This window comes from Poecilia reticulata, linkage group LG14, assembly GCF_000633615.1.
Source record: "Poecilia reticulata strain Guanapo linkage group LG14, Guppy_female_1.0+MT, whole genome shotgun sequence".
Taxonomy (NCBI): Eukaryota; Metazoa; Chordata; class Actinopteri; order Cyprinodontiformes; family Poeciliidae; genus Poecilia; species Poecilia reticulata.
Genome location: NC_024344.1, coordinates 7,520,198 through 7,540,136, shown reverse-complemented (window position 1 = coordinate 7,540,136; position 19,939 = coordinate 7,520,198). Strand labels below are relative to the sequence as shown.

General features: G+C 38.2%; 1 protein-coding gene across 1 annotated transcript; it reads left to right on the top strand.

The window, feature by feature from the left end:
* Positions 1 to 1,425: 1,425 nt before the first annotated feature.
* Positions 1,426 to 19,923, top strand: LOC103475473 (rho GTPase-activating protein 42-like). The gene is made up of 24 exons (XM_008427117.2): positions 1,426 to 1,956; positions 4,976 to 5,071; positions 5,155 to 5,216; positions 8,632 to 8,703; positions 10,109 to 10,210; positions 10,311 to 10,421; positions 11,009 to 11,113; positions 12,263 to 12,392; positions 12,512 to 12,612; positions 13,161 to 13,270; positions 13,397 to 13,475; positions 13,581 to 13,620; positions 13,708 to 13,770; positions 13,863 to 13,937; positions 14,036 to 14,120; positions 14,211 to 14,269; positions 14,620 to 14,725; positions 14,928 to 15,087; positions 15,165 to 15,315; positions 17,281 to 17,934; positions 18,039 to 18,195; positions 18,392 to 18,463; positions 18,575 to 18,654; positions 19,395 to 19,923. The coding sequence occupies exons 1-24, from the start codon at positions 1,803 to 1,805 to the stop codon at positions 19,481 to 19,483; spliced, it is 2,913 nt and encodes a 970-aa protein (XP_008425339.1). The 5' UTR covers positions 1,426 to 1,802; the 3' UTR covers positions 19,484 to 19,923.
* Positions 19,924 to 19,939: the final 16 nt, after the last annotated feature.

Sequence of the window (19,939 nt, the reverse complement as noted above, 5' to 3'; positions counted from 1 at the left end):
AAAACCTTTGCTTTTATATATTATCTTTCAGTAAATATTTAAAAAAGTTCACAATTTCCCATGAATTTGAAAAAATGCTGCACAAAATACTTATGAGTATACAGCTTACCTTAAATGGAAAATGTCTTGACTCTTCCTAAGCTGTCTGTGTCAAAACTACTTTTAAGCCTGTTGACTCCAGTAGCCATGGTGTTCCAGTCTTTTCCACCGCATATACTAGTAACCCAACAATAAAACAGCAGGGTCACCAAGAGAGTACTGAAACCTTGCAGGAGTTGTTGGGTTTGAAGGGACGGAAGGGCCTGTATAAATATTTGTTTTCAACTTTATCAAAGACTGATTAACCAGAAAAAAAGAGAAAGAAATAGCCATCTCAGACAATGTGCAATGAGGAAATGTCGAATGACTCAGGATGACTCAGTTGTCCAGCAGCAAGTGTGATGTTGAAAGTGAATTTGAGAACTGCAGTGTTTCATTACACATAATGAAACAACCGAATGTGATTCTGAGTCTGTTTGGAGGTTTGGAGAATGTCTGGCCAGAGTTCAGTAATCATGTGTGCCTCTCTGCATTCTCTTGGCAAAAATCCCACAGCGGTGTTTCTTTCACTTTAAATAGTCCAATCCATTCATCAGATGGCCTTTTCCCTGGGAAAACCACAAAAACACTGCCAAATTAATGATCTCTCTTGATCTCATCTCACTTAAACATGTATCTTCTTTTAAGAAACTCTAATAACTATAATTTAATTCTAAAATAAAAAAAACATTTAATCGTCTAGTTACTTAATATTTTTCTTAGGGGTCCCATGGAATTGGAAACTGGATGTAAACATAAACAAATATGTTTACCATCAATTATCCAAAGCAAAAGTTTACAGTATTGTCACAGACCTGCAAGACAAGATTCCAGCACTATTACATGTAAAAATGTATCTGCAGCAATTAAGGAGCCCAAAAAGCACCGTTGTAGAAACAGGATTGTAACTATTTATATCACAGAGCATTTTACAAAAAAACAACAACATACATTTCACTTCCAACCTTAAATCCAACAGTAGTTTTAACCCTCCTTCTCCAAAAAGAATAAGTGTGTATTTTAGTGGTCTAAACCAACAACCTCTGACGTGTTTATTCTTTTCAAAAATAACTAAAGTGGATTATGCATTAAAAAATCTTTGTTCAAGACCTCAGAAAAGTAGTTTATACAAACAAGAAGGCACAGGAGGCTTCAGAAAAGCTATCCTTCTGAATCTCTGCCTACAGACTGCAGACAAGACTACTCAGTTTTTCTTGGCAAACTTTTCCCCGGATTTCTGTCCACGCCAGCAGGAGTCTCCCGTTCCCATAGTAACAACCCTTCCATTGGAGCCGTAAGTGAAAAAAAAAAAAGTTAGCTTCCAAGTGGTCGTCTGGAGTTTTTATGGGTCCTAAGAAAAGCATTTTTCGGTTCTCCGACTCTTAGTCATTTCTGTTTCATTTTTATAACTTATTAATTCATAGCGAAAGTATATTTCAGAGCAGTGCGTTTACAAAGTAGAACAGCTCGGCAAGGCTCGCTGTGAAAGCTAGCCAAACCCTCTCTGTCACAGGCTCTGCTGTGTATCAGTGTCCGGAAGTTCTTGCGAGGGGGGAAAAAGGGAGAAAGGCATGAAAAGAAGGAGCTGGAAGAAACATTAGACCAAGAATTTTCGTGCGTAATAAAACAGCTCGTTATGTGAAAGGTTTTTCCCCCTACGGTTCAGATTACTGAGACGTCTTGTTGCAGTTCTTTAATTATTAGCCGCCTGTGCTGAGTTATCGATGGGTCTCCCGACGTTGGAGTTCAGTGATTCTTTGCTGGATAGTCCGGAGTTCAGAGAGCGGCTGCAGTGCCATGAAATTGAGCTGGAGAGAACCAACAGGTTTATAAAAGACTTGATAAAAGATGGAAACATGCTCATATCCGCCCTCAGAAGTAAGTAAACAACGACTGATTAATGTTTTGTAAGATTATTTAACCTGATTCGGCGCATGGTGGGATAACAGAGAAAAGCCCGAGGCCACCAGTTCAATCCCATTTAGTTTACCTACTTAAACTCTCAGAGGGCAGATTTTTCTATATATCGTTATTTACCATACATTGGTGCGGTTAGTTACTATGTAATACATATTATATAATATTTGTATGGTAAAAGTACCATTACTTAACTTTAAACGGAATTTTACTGCACATTTGCTATGGATAACCTACTGTTTAAAAATACATATTGTTACTGATTGCACATTAGATATGATTTAGTGGTTGATGGAGTATAACTACATGCATTAATTGAAAGAAAGTCATCCAGCACCAGGGACGTTTCCAGAAAGTTTTGTAAAGGGTGGCAAAATGGGGCCCACTAATTATCATGGGCTGTAGTACAGAAAGAAAAGAAAAGAAAAAGACAGAAAAGGAGAGAAAGCCCCAAGAGATTTTCAGGATTTTTATTTACTGTTAGTGTGTTATGGCATAACCTGAAACTTAAGTCTGACGTAAAAATCACGATTCCTTTTTTAACAACTTAACATTTCCTGTTTTCAAATACCTATACTCCAAAAATCACCAAATGTGATTACGTTCTTTTTAGCCCTCAAAACATTTGTGCACATGACTTTAAAAATAGTTGCTCTCTTAATAAGATAGACATTTAGGAAGAGGCATACAATGACAAACAGAAAGAAAACAGTAAGATAAAGTTTAAAAAAATGGTATTGGCCAAAATCGGAATCGGCAGATCAGGCTTTATAAAGATCGGTAGTTGGTGATTAGCCGGAAAACTGCAATTGGTTGACCCCTACAAGACATGTATAGCTGTATTTCTACAAAAGATGTTTTCTACAAATCTTTGACTTATGGTGGTTGAGTATATAAATGTTAAACTTAAACGTTTTATTCTCTAAATCATGTATTACATTGTCTTACATGCATGTGGTTTTACATTTGTGTGCCACTGTCTGTTGGTGTATCACATTAAAGAAAATAAACTGAAGCTTGTGAATGTGATCTGAAAAAAAATTGTTTACAGGGTGTGAATACTTTCACACAGCAAGACACTATTTTAAAAATGGGAAAATTTAGCTTCCTCTTTTTCTTTTAGAATTATCTTACTACTTCTTCAAAGCTTGAGAAATCGGTACAAGTTTCATAGACACTGCAAAGCAAACCCTTAGGTTGCAATGGGTTAACAAGTGGAGGGTCGAGATTCTTTCTTCACTTAAGTTGTAGTGATGCAGTGCAGCATTTCAGTCCCATTATGGTTACAGGTTAACAGAGAAAGGCTGAATTACCATAAAAACTAAACAGCACAGCGTCTAAGAATCCCAAAGCTTCTTCGAGAAAGGCCTACATTTACATCAGATTAGGTGGTTTGTGCTAATTTATCAACCTTTTATTTATTAGCGTTTATTGTTACTGATCATGATTCTGTTAAAAAACCTTATTAGCAATAGTTGATCATCAAAAATCCTCAGACTGCAGTTTTATACTTTTATCCTTTATCTTTTATAATTAAGGTCATTCATATTTCTTCTCATTACTGATGAAGCAGCTTCATCTAACATCTTGGTGTATTCACCTAACATTAATTCTCATATTCAAAACTCCTTTTGTTGTTAGCACAATTATTTTATTCTGGGAAAATAAAAATTTGATAATCTGATCTGAAAATACTGACATATCAGCAGCGTTTTCTTCCATCTGGTCCAAAGGTTTGAAAATTAAGTCTTTGTTTAATTAACAATGTCTAAATAAGAGTTTTACAGTTGTAGAAATGTAATTATTGACACTGGGTTGAAATAGAAGTTTATTTTTTTCAGTATAAATCTGTTTTTTTTATTAGAATTTGTCCTTTTGTTTATCGTTATCATTATAAAAACTTCCAATTGCTGATGTTTACAAGCTTTAAAAACTGCCTGTACTCTTGTAATTGTCATTTTTACAATTCTCTCCACTGTTTGTTCCATGAGAGCATCAATAATATGAATTAATTAAAAAACATGATTAATGCAATTATAGCGTGCAGCTTAGTAATCAAAAATCACCCGACTGCATGTAACTGGTGTCCTAAAGACTCTTATGTCAAATGTTTTTCAAGGTTGCTGTGCCACGCAGGTCCAGCCATGCAGTTATCTAAAACAGGCCACAAAGAAGTTTAGATTTTTTTATCACCACTTTTATCATTTCCACAATTTTACCACCTGCTTTTTTACACAGCTAGTGTCATTTCAAGCCATACTGCAAAGACAAAACCCCCTGAATTGCAGTGTGAAAAGTAAATATTTAGGGAAATCTGTTGATTTTAAAAACTGACGAAGACTCTTCACCTGCCTGCAGGTTACGTCTACCAGCAGGGTCAAACTAAATGGCTGCATTGTTCTTGAGAACACGTCCTTTTCTGTTAAGAATCACCTGAGACACCATATTTAGATCCAGCAGTGTGCAGTTTGTTATTTGAGACTCGTGTTAAGCATTTTTTGGGCTATTTATTTTTTAAACAAGATGATTTACTAAACTTAAGCAGACGAGTACAAGTCAACTTAGTTTCCATCTTATGGCTGTAATGAATAGGACTTTCTTTCTGTTCCTGGTGGTGGAGAGCTTTGGGTTATTCAGTTCCTTTTACATGTTGAAAACCAAACGTGACTTCAGATCCCTGCAGGGGTTTGGTTTGGTTCGGATCGCATCTCACAGCAGCGCAGTGTAGTGACAGAGTGAGACACACAGAAAGAGCATTTAACACAAACACATGTGTTATCACCAGGTGTGGCAGTTCGCTTACATCAGACTTTGACACTTGGTATCACATAAAATGCCATATCCTTGTTTCAAAACATCAGCATTATTTCCTAAGAGAAACAGGGATCGTTGTAATTGGTTTGACCAGTGACATCAGTGAGCTTTTATTAAAATTATATTGGCAACATGATTATTATACCCGCCTGTCCATTTTCCTCAGGTCTGTCTCTGGCAGTGCAGCGGTTCTCTCAGTCGCTGCAGGAGTTCCAGTTTGAATGCATTGGCGATGCTGAAACTGATGATGAGATCAATATAGGTGAGAAAAATAAATCCATCTATGTTTCCTCTGAAAGATATGACTGGACTTCAGAGATTATAAGTCTGTGATTTGTGCTGCAGCTCAGTCCTTGAAGGAGTTCTCTCAGCTTTTAAGCACCATGGAAGAGGAGCGAAAACGACTGGTGAGAGTTTACGCTTTTGTTTTATATATTGTTCATGTGCAGAGTAAAAGGAGACTAATCTACAGACGTAAACAAAACTGGTATTTTCAGCTGCTTCCTTTCTCAGGTTTTGTCTTAATGAAACACATTATTTATTAAAAATGAATTTCTGCAGTGGTACAGTCGTTTATGTGTATTGCACATTTCAGCAACAAGGCAGTTCAAAGTGCTTTGCATCTTATAATCATCATACAGTCACTAATTATGAAACAACATATAGCAATATTTTAACTGAACCCATCAATTTAGATTCCTGGCTCCTCATTCAAACTGTATGTTCATTAACTTCTCAGTTCTTGAAAAGAATGTTCTTTTTTTTTTTTGCCATTTAGCAAATATAAATGTTTTGGTGATTCAAACTGATCTAAGGCAGGAAAAGTTCAGTGAGAAACAGAGGTTAAGTGTCTGTTATACAGAGTATGTTTACACTTGGTTTCAAATGAGATCATACTAAAACCCCTCTTTTGCAACATATTATTGATATGTTTGTCTTTCTTTTGTTCTGTGCTGTTGCAGTTTATTCATTTAAAATCCGGTAAGTCAAACAGCTTTGAGACGCGATAAAGATCATCTGGAAACAGCATCATGCTGGCACTATTAATTTACACATGCATGTAGAAACGTGATGCTTTTCACGCCGTTTCAGCAAACAGCTTTCTGCTGGGGCTTTCTGTATTATTTGACTCGAGCTTTGTCTCGTCGTACGTTTTGTGTTTCCTCAGTCTAAATTTAGACACAAGCACAAGTAAATACTGAGCAGATTGTGCGTCGATGTGAAGATTTTAGTCCTTTTAGGCAACTTCTCACTAGCCTCCTTTTTATTTGTCTCTTGTTCTGGCTTTCCCACAACTTTGATTCACACATTTGTGGGTTAACTTTGTGCCAGCAGCAGTGTGTGTTCACCGCAATGTGGAAATGTCTTGGACTCAGTGATCCTCCATCATTTGGAGGCCTTTGTGAGGACTGACTCAATTCTGGCACACTCTGTGTGAAGCCAAAGCGTAGACCGCTAACAGAGACGTATAGTATGCCGCTTTATATATAAGTCCTTGTGTGAGTGTGTGTGTTTGCCTTTGTGGCTGCCTGCATGGTCTGGTTGCACAGGAACCATGTGGAACCTATTCTGGCAATTCCCCTGTGAGACTGAGTGCAGTTTGACTGCCTGGGAAAGTCCATAAAAGGTTTCTGTGTGTGTGTGTGTGTGTGTGTGTGTGTGTGTGTGCGTGCGTGTGTGCGTGCGCGTGCGTGYGTGTGTGTGTGTTTGTTTGTCTTCTGTCTTTTGCTCTTTCAGTGTGTGTTTTGTTGCTTTTTTTAAGCTCACTGTAACTGGAACCCTGGTGATTGATCTAAACTTAGAATAATAACATCATTATTCGAGCTCCTTTTGGAAAATAGTTTCCTCTAAAATACTTTACCTGTTCAACCTGAAAGTTCCCTCCCGGTCTCAGTTTTCAGTTTCCCTCCACTTATTGTGATGTGTTGAAAAATCCAACATTACAAAGAAAGCAGCCCTTTTCTTTGGGCACCAGTGCAACATTAAACTGAAGTTAAGGCGTAGCGCCGAGTTTCTCTCTGTTGTGAATTTAATTTTAATTGATGAATTTATTTCAGAGATTCCACTTAGAGAAAAAAAATCAAATAAAACAAAAGTAGTACTTGCAAATTCCTAAGTGTAAATGCAACACACACAATTACACACAAACACACCACTTATTTGATGACTGTGTCTGAAAAGAGTTAAGAGATAGTTGAACTTAATCCTACAACCAGTTTTTTCCAGACCGAATACAAGTAGAAGTGCGTCAGTTTAGGTACTTGCCAATTCCAAGTACCAAGTCAATAAGTTACTAAGACGTCACACAACTTTTGAAAACACACAGTGGCTCTTCATCTTTTAGGCCTACAGCGCCTCTGATCAAATATACAGCGTGACATATGCTGTTGCATACATTTAAAATAAATTAAAAATAATGAAAGTTAAATTTACATTTTTACAAGTTTTCCTGAACTAACTAGCAAATATTTCAATTAAAATGTAAACTGTAACACATTCAATAAACTTTAGCACCACATCTCTATGATGGCAGGATTTTACACTGATGTTTGCTCTGCTATTTTTCACGTTTCTGGAGTTTCTGCTGCAATGTTGGTTGTCCTGGTTCTCTTTGAATTCGATGTTGTGTTTAGTTTTCAAATTCTTTGCCAAATTAGTCATATTAAAGGAGCATTTTTCAACACTTGACAATTTATCTAAGCACAGCAGGCAGTCTGCTTTTGTAGTATCCTCCATGTTTGTCTTGAAATATACACAAAATACAGACATTTTTCCCTCTTCCAGCTTTTGTTTTTGTTTTTTGGGAGTTGTCTTGATGTATTATCACCACCACCTTGTATGAAGTGTTTTCGCACCCCGCCCAGGAGAAAACCCAGGCACAAAAGTGGTGTCGGTTCAGAGTATCGGGTTGCTTTTACAAGAACCTGATGCTGGTATCGGTACAAGAAGAAAAGGCATTCTCTCTATACTTAATGAGTATATCTAAAAGTGACTCATTGAATCACTAAATACAAATTTAACAATATTGACGACGACAATGGAGATTTAACAGAGGTGGCTGTGGGATATTTGCAAACTCTTAAAGTTTTTTATTCCTTGATTCTATTACAAGAGTTAAGTTTACACTAATAGGAAGAAATAATTTGATGAAGGCCTGCATTATATTAGAAAAACACAAGATTGCAATACTATTATCACATATTGCAACCTCCATCCATTATATCCACTACTGTGCATGAGCTTAAGTGTACCAGTTGCTAAGATCTGCATCTGGTGCAGATGTGAGGTGCTAAATACATTATTAGCAGTCAATGCATGAAGAATTTAATTTAAAGATCTGCAAAATGGTTCATCCAGATCGTTGTCTGTGTTTACAATTTTGCTCATAAAATGCAATTGTGATTCAATATATTTTGCAGTTCATACTTTTTAACCCATTTAACAGCTTGAACCCTCTGACCCTTGTCAAATATGTTTGTCAGCATAATGTGTTATCTTGACATGTGTCAAGATAACACATGTGATTCCTGTGTTATCTTGATCTCCATGTAAATAAATTGTTGCTGTAGAATAAATCTCCATCTTCTCAGTGATACTTTTTGTGAAGCTGACCGTCGATTAACAAATTATGTCTTATTTGAAAGATTTTTCTGGGCACGTCACCGAATTAAAAGCTTCACAAAATTTCTTTAATAAAACCATATTTGAACTTCAACAGTGGACTTGCAGCTGCAGTCCTCATGGGACATTTTTGCTGCTGTTCTTGGTATTTACTGTTACAACAAACTGAACTCACGTCTTTTTTTTTTTTCGTTCTTTCAGATCCAGAATGCAGATGACGTGTTGATCTCACCACTGGAGAGATTTCGGAAGGAGCAGATTGGAGCAGTTAAGGTACATCCACTTCTCCAGATGGTGATGTTCAAATCAAATAAATGTTCATTGTGCTGAGAAGTTATCCAGTGATGAATTAACAATTAGAAATTCAGTTAGTTCAGATAAACGATGGATCGCAGTGTAGAGTCAGTGACAGGGTCATGGGAACGGACACTGGGAAAGACTGGGAGCATGTCACAGACAGAGACAGTATAAACACAACGAATATGTGGTGTCTGCTTACTGCAGCTGTTCAAGTTGATTTATCCACTTATCTAACTTTCTCTTTTCTATAACTGGTAAGAGGACGCGGTGTGATTTACTGAGTTTGGTTATTAAAAAAAAGCAACCTGAAAGTTCAGCCTCTGCTCACCTCTGTGCATTTGTTCGAGCAGCTTCTCAGTTTGCAGAATGTAACACACCAAATGTGTGAGCAGCACATCTTCAGCTAGACCTTACAGAGCAAGAATATCTGTGGCACATGTGGTGTAGTTGGATACTGCAGTGCAGCTGTTGGAAGAGAGCTGTTTCTTAATTATTTCTGGCAGAGTCTCTTTGTTTATTATTAACGGCCTTTTAGTTCCTCAGAGCTGCTGTCTTATTATTTTATAAAACTCTTCCTAATCTTGCAGCAGCTTAGTTGTAGAGTTGGGTTGTTCTGGACAAATTCGCTGACTTAGTAGGTGTATTTTCATGGCATTTTGATGTTAATAGCTCTTACAGAGTAAATCTCTAGTTGCTTTTCCCATGACAACAGTAAATAAGATTGTATTTCATGTGAAGCCAATCTGCTTTTGAAAACGTAATATACCTTGATGTCTGACATATCGGAGCAATTTTCTTCTGAACATTCCGTCTACTTTGAAATGAGTTTGAAATGTGTTGGTGCTTTGTGACTCTTTTCACAGTTTCAGTTCTTTCTGTGTTTTTTTTTTTTTTTGCTCTTTCATGTCACTGTTAGTTTTGGGGATGTAATATTCAGTAGAAGAGCTTCATGTTTTACATTAGCTACATTATATTTAAGATGCCTAATTTCCAGCTTCCTGTTTTTCTTTCCAACCTCTACAGTGTAACTCACAAATGCTCAAGTAGTTTTCTTTCCATTTGTCCTGTTTAAGTCACTCCGTGCTGTCTGGTCTTGTGACTTGATGTGATTAAAGGGCTGAAGTTTAGACCTGCCTCCTTCATGTCTGCATTTGGATCCTTTCAATCTATGTAATAACATAGGTTTCCTGAAAAAGACAAATCTTCTTGAAGCTTTTTTAAAAAAAATATTCTGATGTTTGTGATTCAGAAATAAAAGCAATAATAAACAGCTCTGACGTTAAAGCCTTCGTACAAAACAAGTATGCATACAATTCCTTCTCTGTGGTTTTAGAAATCTTTGTTGCTAACATCCTGTCTCCTGAAATGTGTTTCCCAGGAGGGAAAGAAGCAGTTTGATAAGGAGACAGAAAGGTATTACTCTGTGCTGGAGAAGTATCTCGGTGTGTCCTCCAGGAAGAAGGAGACCCAGCTGCAGGAGGTAAATTCTCAACATTCTCACAAAGCTACAACACATCTCTCCCACACCTGTTAAGTTACATCACATTCTCAGTATTTGTTGTGTATGTTTTTCCTTATAGGCTGACTCACAGATGGACAAAGACAGGCAAATTTTTTACGATGCGTCTCTCCAGTATGTCTTCAAGATCCACGAAGTGCAGGAAAGGAAGAAGTTTGAGTTTGTGGAGCCAGTAAGATTCTATTCTTTAGTACCATTGTTATATTTATAACTGTGTGCAACCCCTTTTTTATATTTAGAGACGGGTATTTGAAGAGAACAATTTCAAAATGGAAGGCAGGCCAGTACATGCTGTTTCATCACAGGGAAGTTCGAGCGATTAGACTTTTCCTGTGATGTGTTTTCTACATACCGACGTCAGCATCAAGCCGAGCCATTAGCAAGTGTGCATATATAAACACACTCACTGGAATAACAAGTGAGCCATGAGCTCAAAAACACACTTTACACACACTGCATGACGAGCGGTAAAACTTTTTAACGATCGATATCAGCAAAGGACGCTTCCTGTTGCCGTAGCAGGACTTCCTGTGATTAGGTTTTTTCCAGCTGACACAGAGGAAGAGCTGTTTGTTGTAAAATAAACAATGACAGTGAAGTAAACAACAAGCAAAGCTCAGAGGGGCTTTCTCTTTGGAGCCAGTTTGGATTATTGAGCAGATGACTGAAAGTCAATTCTCTGTAATTTCCTCGTCACGTTTTAAACTCCCAAGCCCCGAGCTAACATGTCTTCTGTTGATCTCTCCCTGTGCTTCCCAGTTATTGGCCTTCCTGCAGGGCTTGTTTACCTTCTACCACGAGGGTTATGAGCTGGCCAATGAGTTTGAACCCTACAAGCAGCAGCTCCAGTTTAACCTGCAAAATGTAAGTGCTTGTTTTTTCCCTAGCCTTAAGATTAAATCTATGCCTGAGATTACTGCTTTGTAAATAATCACTCGCAATTCAACTGCTGGAAAGGGAGTAAAAGTACTCTGTGTTAAAGTGCAAACTTCACACTCAACTGCTATTTCTGGCATATTGTTTTTAAACAAGACTTTCTACTAATGAATTATATTTATCTTAACAATTAAGTTAGTTAAGTTTTTTTTTTTTTATGAGACAAAAAGTTGCTGTTGTTCTTTTGTGTTTTCTTTTCCTTGTCATCTTACATGTATAAAAAAAATTATCCGGATAAACCAGAAAGTCCTGATCCAGTTGGTTCAGTTTTCTAAGTCTGAATAAATTTGCTTCTTAGGATGCATTTGTGTTGCATATTTTTATCACGTGTAATCTGAACTACCATTTGGATGTCTAACTGGTTTAGCTGTTTAAAATGGTAAAAGTTTAGCTCCAGGTGTTCAGAGTTGGTTTCAATGGTCCAGTGAGTTTTGGCTTTTTTATTAAGGTTGGCATTTTTAGGGGTAAATGTTCAGCAACATTTTGAAAGGGTTTAGAAAAGTGTTTAAAAACATTTTTCATTTGCTCCATGTTTTGTCAGTCTAGTTGAGAAATCTGTGTTCCTGGTTGCAGTTATTTATTACTTGAGTTACTTGGGAAATCTAAACCCTTCATTGTCAGAGAGTGTATGTTTAACAAGATATAGCTTTAAAAAATATATATTAATAGCTTGCTCGAAACTTTCATTAGTAACCATTATGAAGCTCACTGGATGCTTTTTAAAAAGGTGTTGAAGTTGTGCAGCCTAATGGTAAAAGCCACAGATTCACCAATGAAAGTGTTAAAAGTTATCTTTAGCTGAATATTAAATTTGTAAGTAATTTGTCATTACTATACATCTAGGTCTTAAAATTAGATTATGGTGGTCTTAAAAGGCTCAACATTTTACCGTTTAAAACTTCCCCTTTACCTTTTATTGCTCTTTTTTATTTACACCAGAAAAGATCAAACGATGATGATGTTCCATACAAAGCTAGATTACCTAATAATTCACTTTCCTGAATAAGTTTCAAATAAACAATCTACTCATTAACCATAAATAAAACCAGTTCTAAGTTGTTTCTAATTCTTTTAAAGGCTCGCAACAACTTTGAAAGCACTCGTGCTGAAGTTGAGAGGCTGATGAAGAGGATCAGGTCTGCTGAGGACGACTTCAAAGGCCCCAGCTGCTTCACCATGGAGGGATTCCTGTACATACAAGAAAAACGTGAGCTGCTCTTTATTATGCTAGTTACTTTTCCTTAAGGAGAATCCATATGTCTGTCTTACTAAATCAGACTCGAAAGAGTTACATTTATGCACAGCAGTGACACGTTGTGTATCCAGGTCCTTTGGGAAGTGTGTGGACCAGGCATTACTGCACCTATGAGAGGAGCTCAAAGATGTTCACCATGAGCAACACGGAGACCAGACCAGCCAGCAGACAGGTGAGCCGGTGGCTCCCATGTTTACTGATTTATTTGTATGGGGAATATCAAGAAAATATTAATTTGTTTTTGTACGACCTTTAATCATTTGGAGTTTGTGTGTCTTTGTCACTTGGAGACTTTTTCCTTTAACTCACTCAGTAACAGTGACCGCACCAAAGAGTTTTGTTGTCAGTGCAACAGTGTTTCATATGAATGCATCTCATAAAAACTTTATGATTCCCTTCAGCTCAGCAGCTCATATTAAAACCTTAAATCCACTTCTAAGAAGGATTGATTTTATAATAAAATCCTTTCTTGAACTTGAACAGGAGAATAAATACTCAAACTACCTTCATCAAACTTGTCTTTGTCGTGTTTTTGTCATTGTGTAAAATGTTTAATTAAACTGCAGACCAGCAGAAACATTTAGGTTGACCAACACTGTTTTCTGCAGCGATACAGACAGTTTTTCCACGTTTCATTTTTCGCACTTAAGTAATTCCTTCCAGTCAGCACTAAACTTTGGCACCCTGCTCATGCGTGTGTGTTGCTGCTCTCTCTGACAGAACGGCGTAGTGACTGGCGCCCCAGAGATGTTCAGGCTACGCTCATGCGTTCGAAGGAAGACGGATTCAATCGACAAACGCTTCTGCTTCGACATCGAGGTGGTGGAGAGGTGAGCGGGCAACCTGACCGAGAGTCTTAGTGTTTCCCATGAATGATGCCTGGTTTATTTTTACCTTCGAATAATTGGGCGTGTGGCTGCCGAATTGAGCTCGGGTGTGACTATGTTCTCATACAGACATGGCGTCATTACTCTACAAGCCCTGTCAGAGGCCAACAGGCGGCTGTGGATGGAGGCGATGGATGGAAAGGAGCCTGTAAGGACACACCCAGCTCCATAAAGAATACGTCTCTGGGGAGAAATTTCTGCTGGGGCTACTAGAAAGCAACTTTTACTCATGTTTTGTTCCGTGTTTGTACAGATTTACACGCTTCCTTCTCTGCTCAGCAAAAAAGAGGAGAGTAAGTGTCAAGTTAAGATTAGAAGATTCTGCTTAAGAGGAGAATTATGTGAGAATTGTTTGGTCTGACTGAGTTTTCATTTTATAGCGTTTCTCAATGAAGCAGGCTTCAACTTTGTTAAGAAGTGTGTTGAGCTGGTTGAAACAAGAGGTATTTCTCGCCTTTACAACGTTTAACCGAAACAATATTTATATATGTTTGCTATATCTACTGTTGATCTTTATTTATTAACTTGTCTGCAGGCCTTACTACGCTTGGACTTTATAGGACAGGTGGAGTAAACTCTAAAGTGCAGCGACTGATGGCGAGCGCATTTGGTATGTTGGTATTTGTATATCTGGGAAAAAGTATTTATTTTATTAAAAATAAAATAACATAGCTATGGAAACATTCTGACATACTAACATCCCTGCAGCTTCTTCTGCGCCCTCCGATGTGCAGCTAGATTCAGAAATCTGGGACAACAAGACTATAACCAGTGGCCTGAAAGATTATTTCAGGTAATCTGGGCAAACAACATGACATTTTTTGCTTGTTTTTTAAGTACATTTCCCCACAAACTATGAATTATTTCTATAAACTACATTCAGGTGTTTGGCAGAACCGTTACTGACCTACAGGCTGCATAAGGAATTTATCAGGGCTGCAAGTAAGAATTTTTTCGATTCTACGACAGAAAACATTTTGCCTTGCAAAAACTCCCAAGATATGAACATCTATCTAAATTGACAGGCTGGACAAGCAGAGTATTAATCAGAGAAACAACCAAGAAGGTTAATGCTAACTATGCTAATGGCAGATTGCAAAAAATCTCAATACAATAGATAAAGCTTTATGGTTTTAATGTGAGAAGTTAGATAAAGTTGAAAACAACTCAACTTTTGCAAGGTATTTTATTGAAGTTGCTGCTAGTTTGAATTTGTTACTTTGTAAAGTTTATTTAGGGTTATGTTAAAGCACACCAGGCTCCTCCATCATCGCTTTTTGCTTCTCTCACAGAATATGATGACCAGACGTACAGAGTGAGAGCAATTCATGCTCTTGTATACAAACTCCCAGAAAAAAACAAAACGATGTTGGACGTCTTAACTAATCATCTTCACAAGTATGTACATGATTTAATTGTGCTTTTATTGTTTAGCTTTCACTAGCATTTCTGTTTTAAAGAAGTGTCTAAAAATGATTTATGAAGTAAAATTTTAATCTGTTTTGTCTTTTAAATTGTAGCTCATTCGTTTGCATTTGCCAGATTCCTCTGTGTATTTAGCCATATAGCTGAGCCTCTCTGTTTCTGTTTTGGTGTGTAGGGTGTCCTCTCACAGCGATCAGAACATGATGACCGTGTCTAACCTTGGGATGATCTTCGGCCCCACGTTGATGAGGTCGCAGGAGGAGACGGTGGCCGCCATGATGAACATCAAGTTTCAGAACATTGTGGTGGAGATCATCATTGAAAACCACGACAAAGTGAGTTTAAAAGCTGTCACACACATGTAAGCACAGAGCCCACTCACATTGATGCCAACTGTTTGTGTTTGCGTCAGATCTTCGGTGAGGCTCCGGACCTGTCGGTGCCGCTGCCTCAGGCGCCGTCGTCTCGCTCCACTCCACGGAGGAGCAAGGCCATCTGTCTGTCATCTGGAAAGAGAAAGGCCCGTCTGTACACTCCTGCTCTCTGCCTGGCAGACAATGACAGTGAGTCTTTTAATTTATCTTGTAAATGACACATCTTACCATGTATATTAGGCTTCCAGGTAGGTAAGTCTCTTTTTTTGCACTTAAATACATTTTTTAAAATAGAGTCATATTCAAAGCAGAAATTGGGGAAATTTTCATTTTAAATCTTTGTCCTTGCAGTTAATTGGAGCTTCGAAGAAAATATTATTATCAGAATTTTCTAGTCATATCAAAACAGAGGAAGCTGGTTGGCGTTAGCCTAGGGCCTCAGCTAGCATCTCGCTGTGCTAACGTTCTGTTGAGACGCTTTACCAAAGTCGAGAAAGAGTCACATTACATCCTTTCTGTGGTTCATTAACTTTTAAATATTACCTTAAAATTTCAAATAAGTTTGGTTTATTAATGTACTAATAGATTGTTTTACGCATTATTCCTTATTGCTTCGTTGATAGTATCTTAACATTTCTAATTTGACATTTTATTAACATTTCAGTAATATCTACCTTTTATTCATTTGACCTTTTATTAAATTTGGTTCCTGTTTTAGTTCTTAACTTTTAAAACATATATTAATCTAACATTTTGTTGACTTTTTGCCTAACACTTTATTGATTTTGCATTTTAGTAACTCTTACTCATTTACATTTTATTCATTTGAAAATATTAACCCAACACTTTATTTATTTTGGCATTTTATTAAGTTTTGAAATAATATCCTGACCCTTCATTCAATTTGCATTTCAGTACATTCTAAGAATTCCCTCAATATAACATTTAACCATTTCATGTGTCATTAAATGTAACATTTATCTCTTAACTTTTATTACTAAAGAAAAAGCAGAAAACATTTTCAGATTTTGCTTTTTTACAGTACTTTAACCTTCTATGGCATGGCGTTGACCTGAGGTAACAAACAAAAAAGAAATGATAAATAAATAACAAGAAACATAAAGTTAATAATTATATTTGGATCCAGAAACTGTCATGGTCCGACTGTATGATTGATGTGTAATTACAGATGACGAAGCTCTGACAAAAATGCAAAAAAATATTTTCTTCCACCACAAAAAAATAAAAACAACAAAAACGCAGTCATGCCATGGTGGGTTGACCTATGTTCCTCCAAATTTAACACTCTAACATCCTTTAACAATTTTCTTTCTTTACGTGTTCTTCATAAGATTGTAAGGGGGACATTGTGATTTCGATCCACCGCCTAAGAGGCGTAGGGGTGCCTTGTCCGTTTTTACCCCCAAAAATGAAATGAAATGAAATGAATGAAAGACAACATCAATACTTGAAATGATTCTTTGTACGCCAACATCTGCAAAAGCCTCAGGGGATGTTTTCCGTAAGGGACAGTGTCTACTCTAGGGTTTGTCTTCCCCTTTTTGGGCTCTTTTAGAGCCCAACAGCGGGAATGTTGAGACGCTTTACCAAGGTCGAGAAAGAGTCACACGCTGTTAGACAAAGGGCCTTAGTAAAGAGTTACATGTTTGATTTTGTTAAGACACTCATTCCTCAGAGAAACAGAAACTTATCAGGCCACAGAGACATGGTGTGATTTCAGGGAGTGTCTTCAGTCCATATAATCAGCTACCCTCCTCCTCCTCAGACGCTGCACATACTTTTTTAGAAACTCTTCTCGAATGTAATGGTAAAAGCGTCTCCTTTCAGCGCTGAAAGTGAATAAAATAAGTAAAGTCTAAATGATTTTCTTGGCTGATTTCATGCTCCGTGAGTCAATACAAATTATAATTCATCGATCGGGATTTCCATTCCCAACTGTTCCTTTACTGAAGACTTTTATAGCCATTTGTGCCGAGTCAGATCTTCCTGTAACTGTTTTTATTTTTTCCTCAATGTTTTCATTGTAACTGTATTAATTGCTTGGAGTTGTATCACATATCACCAGGACCGCCAGACATAGATCAACAGTCTGGGTCCTCGGTGTGTGATGTGGCGTTTCCTCTTGTTTTTCAGGCGACACGTTCAGCAGCAGCCCTGATACGACTCCGATGGGCAGCCAGGAGTCGTTGTCGTCACACTCCTCTGAAAAAAACGGATTGTCTCAGACCTCCCCTCCATCCTCTCCCGCCGCTGAGCCCGGCTCGCCCCCCACAGCGCAGTTTTCTCCTCCTCTGACTTCCTCCGACTCGCCGCCACGCAATGGGAAAGATCAGAAAGCATCTACAGACAACGCTCCCTCCCCCCGGCTCACGCCTTCCTCTTCCTGGATCTCCGCTCCTCTTTCCTCTGCCGAGCAGACTTCCTCTGTGTCCTCCTCCACATCCTCCTTACTCTCTGCAGTGGAGAGGTCTTTCAACAGAAATTCAACCGTGTCTTTGTCTTCTGCGAAAGACTCGAGATGTGCTTCCACAGCGTCGGTCCAGCCCGCGTCAGGGAGTCGTTCCTCTCCTGTCAGGGAGAAAGCAGCCTCCGTCTCCTCCCTGAAGAGCTCTCAGTCAGAGGAGCGAAGAAACGCATCCTGTGCTGCGGCCACAAAAGTCAGAGGAACAGACTCTACCTCTCCTCCACAGCACAGCACTGCCTCCTCCTCTTCTTCCTCCTCCTCTTCTCTGTTTCCCTACCGGCTTTCCACATCATCCTCTCTCACCTCCTTGCACATTTCAGAAGGTGTGTGAAAGACTCCTTTATTTTTATTTGCCTCTAAAATAAATAAAAGCCGAAACATTTACCACTGTGCAACCGTAATTCTGATCTCTTGTGTTTGGTTGAAGATTACAAAAGCTGTCATGGGTCGGTGCAGAGCCTCATGTCGCTGGAACAACAGGAGAGAGCGAAAGCACGGAAAGGTCACCACCGCTGTGGCTCCGATCTGACCCCGAAGCTCTCCGCAGCGACATCCAGCAACGGCTACTCAAGGCCCGTCTCACTGTGAGCGTCACTTAAAGATGTTCTGCTTCAGTTTAGCATTTCTGTGTTTTAAGGATCTGAGAAAAGAAGCTCAGGAGGACCGAAAAGCAAACTGATTTTCATCACAAATTACATGAAAACTAAATATATTACTTGATTGTGATTAATATTTATGTCAGAATTTTTTATTGTTTTTTATGTTGTGTTTGTGCTGCAGATTATCAGTCAGGCAGCCTCAGCGTGAGAGTTCAGTGTTCTCCTCAGCGTTAGACATCTGTCCCTCTGGAAGGTAAGGCAACATGGATGATATTCGAAGCTGTCGCCTCCTGAGCAGCACATCTTCATGACTGAATCCCTCGTTAACGGAATTAGTGAGCGCCTTTTTAACTCTCTCCTGCAGGGATGCTAGAGCTCTGTACTCCTGTGAAGCAGAGCACAGCCATGAGCTCAGTTTTCCACAAGGGGCACTGTTCACAAATGGTGAGAGTTCATGTTTCTGAGAGTTTCTGAGATTTTAAATGTGAATATTTCATTGTCTTACACTGACATATTTTGATCTGGAGAGAAAAGTGATGCTGTTCTGTTGCGTTTTGATTTTTTTCCTCTTTTTCATGCACGTCTCATGATTATTTGTGACCACTTTCTTTATCCAAATGTAGATTTGTTTTTAACATAATGCATAAATGTCTTACGCTATTTTCGAAGTGCATTTTGGCTTATTAAATTAGATATTAAGCTAATTCGTGATTGACTAAATGACTGTTCTCGTAGATACGTATAATATAACAATTTGCTCCATTCACATCAGTCTAGAATAGGCAGAAAAGGATCAGATCAGCTTTGCTGTTCTCCATTGAACCTTTCTGTTCCATTGAGCCTTTCTGTTATCTTTAAGTCTTGCTCTTTCTCGCTTCCTTGAACGCTGAACAAAAAGCAAACATCATGGTGTAGAAAATACTGTTTAAAATCGCTTCTTACGAGTCTTTTCCACACAATAACAACTTCCAAACTTAGAGTGTTATTGTCGGGACAATGTGTTCTTGCTAAGTACTTCGATGTGTTCACCGATTGGAAAAAGATTTGATCAAGCAGAAAGTTGTCTAATTCCAGTCTCCACACAATTTCTCTGAGCATCTCTAATCTGTTTGTAGAAGGGCTATAAAAGACTGCGTCTGTGTTGTCTGAGTTTTCGAGTGATTTCTGTTTTGTTGCTTTCACAGTGGGTCCGTCTGTGGAACCGGGTTGGCTTCAGGCGACATATAAAGGCAGAACTGGCCTGATCCCTGAAAATTACATCAAATATATCTGACAAGGCCGACGAACTGTCGGCGCATGAAAGAATCACAAAGACCTGGCTCAGATTTTAAAGGTTTATAAAGAATCAAAACCATGATACTGTAACTGTGACTATTATCACTGACTGCTGTGCTGCAGCATGAGTAATCGGCCTCCTGCAAGCGGGGCAGTAGATGTTTTTACTTGACGTATACGGCTTAGCTTCTCAGTATCGCCTTTTTTGTATTTTCTGTTCAGTAATTCTGAAAGTTATGAATTCAGTAAACATGTGTAAAAGGTACATAGAAGCAGTATTTTTCTATTAATCTTGATAATTTATGTTTTAATGTTTCATTAGTCAGTCTAGAAATTCAATGTTCACAACACCTCAGTGCCTTGAACTGTATGATTTTTTTTATATCCTCTCTGCCAGCTTTACTGCTGTCTAAATAAAAACAAAACCTTCAAATAGCACAATGTATGTGTGGAT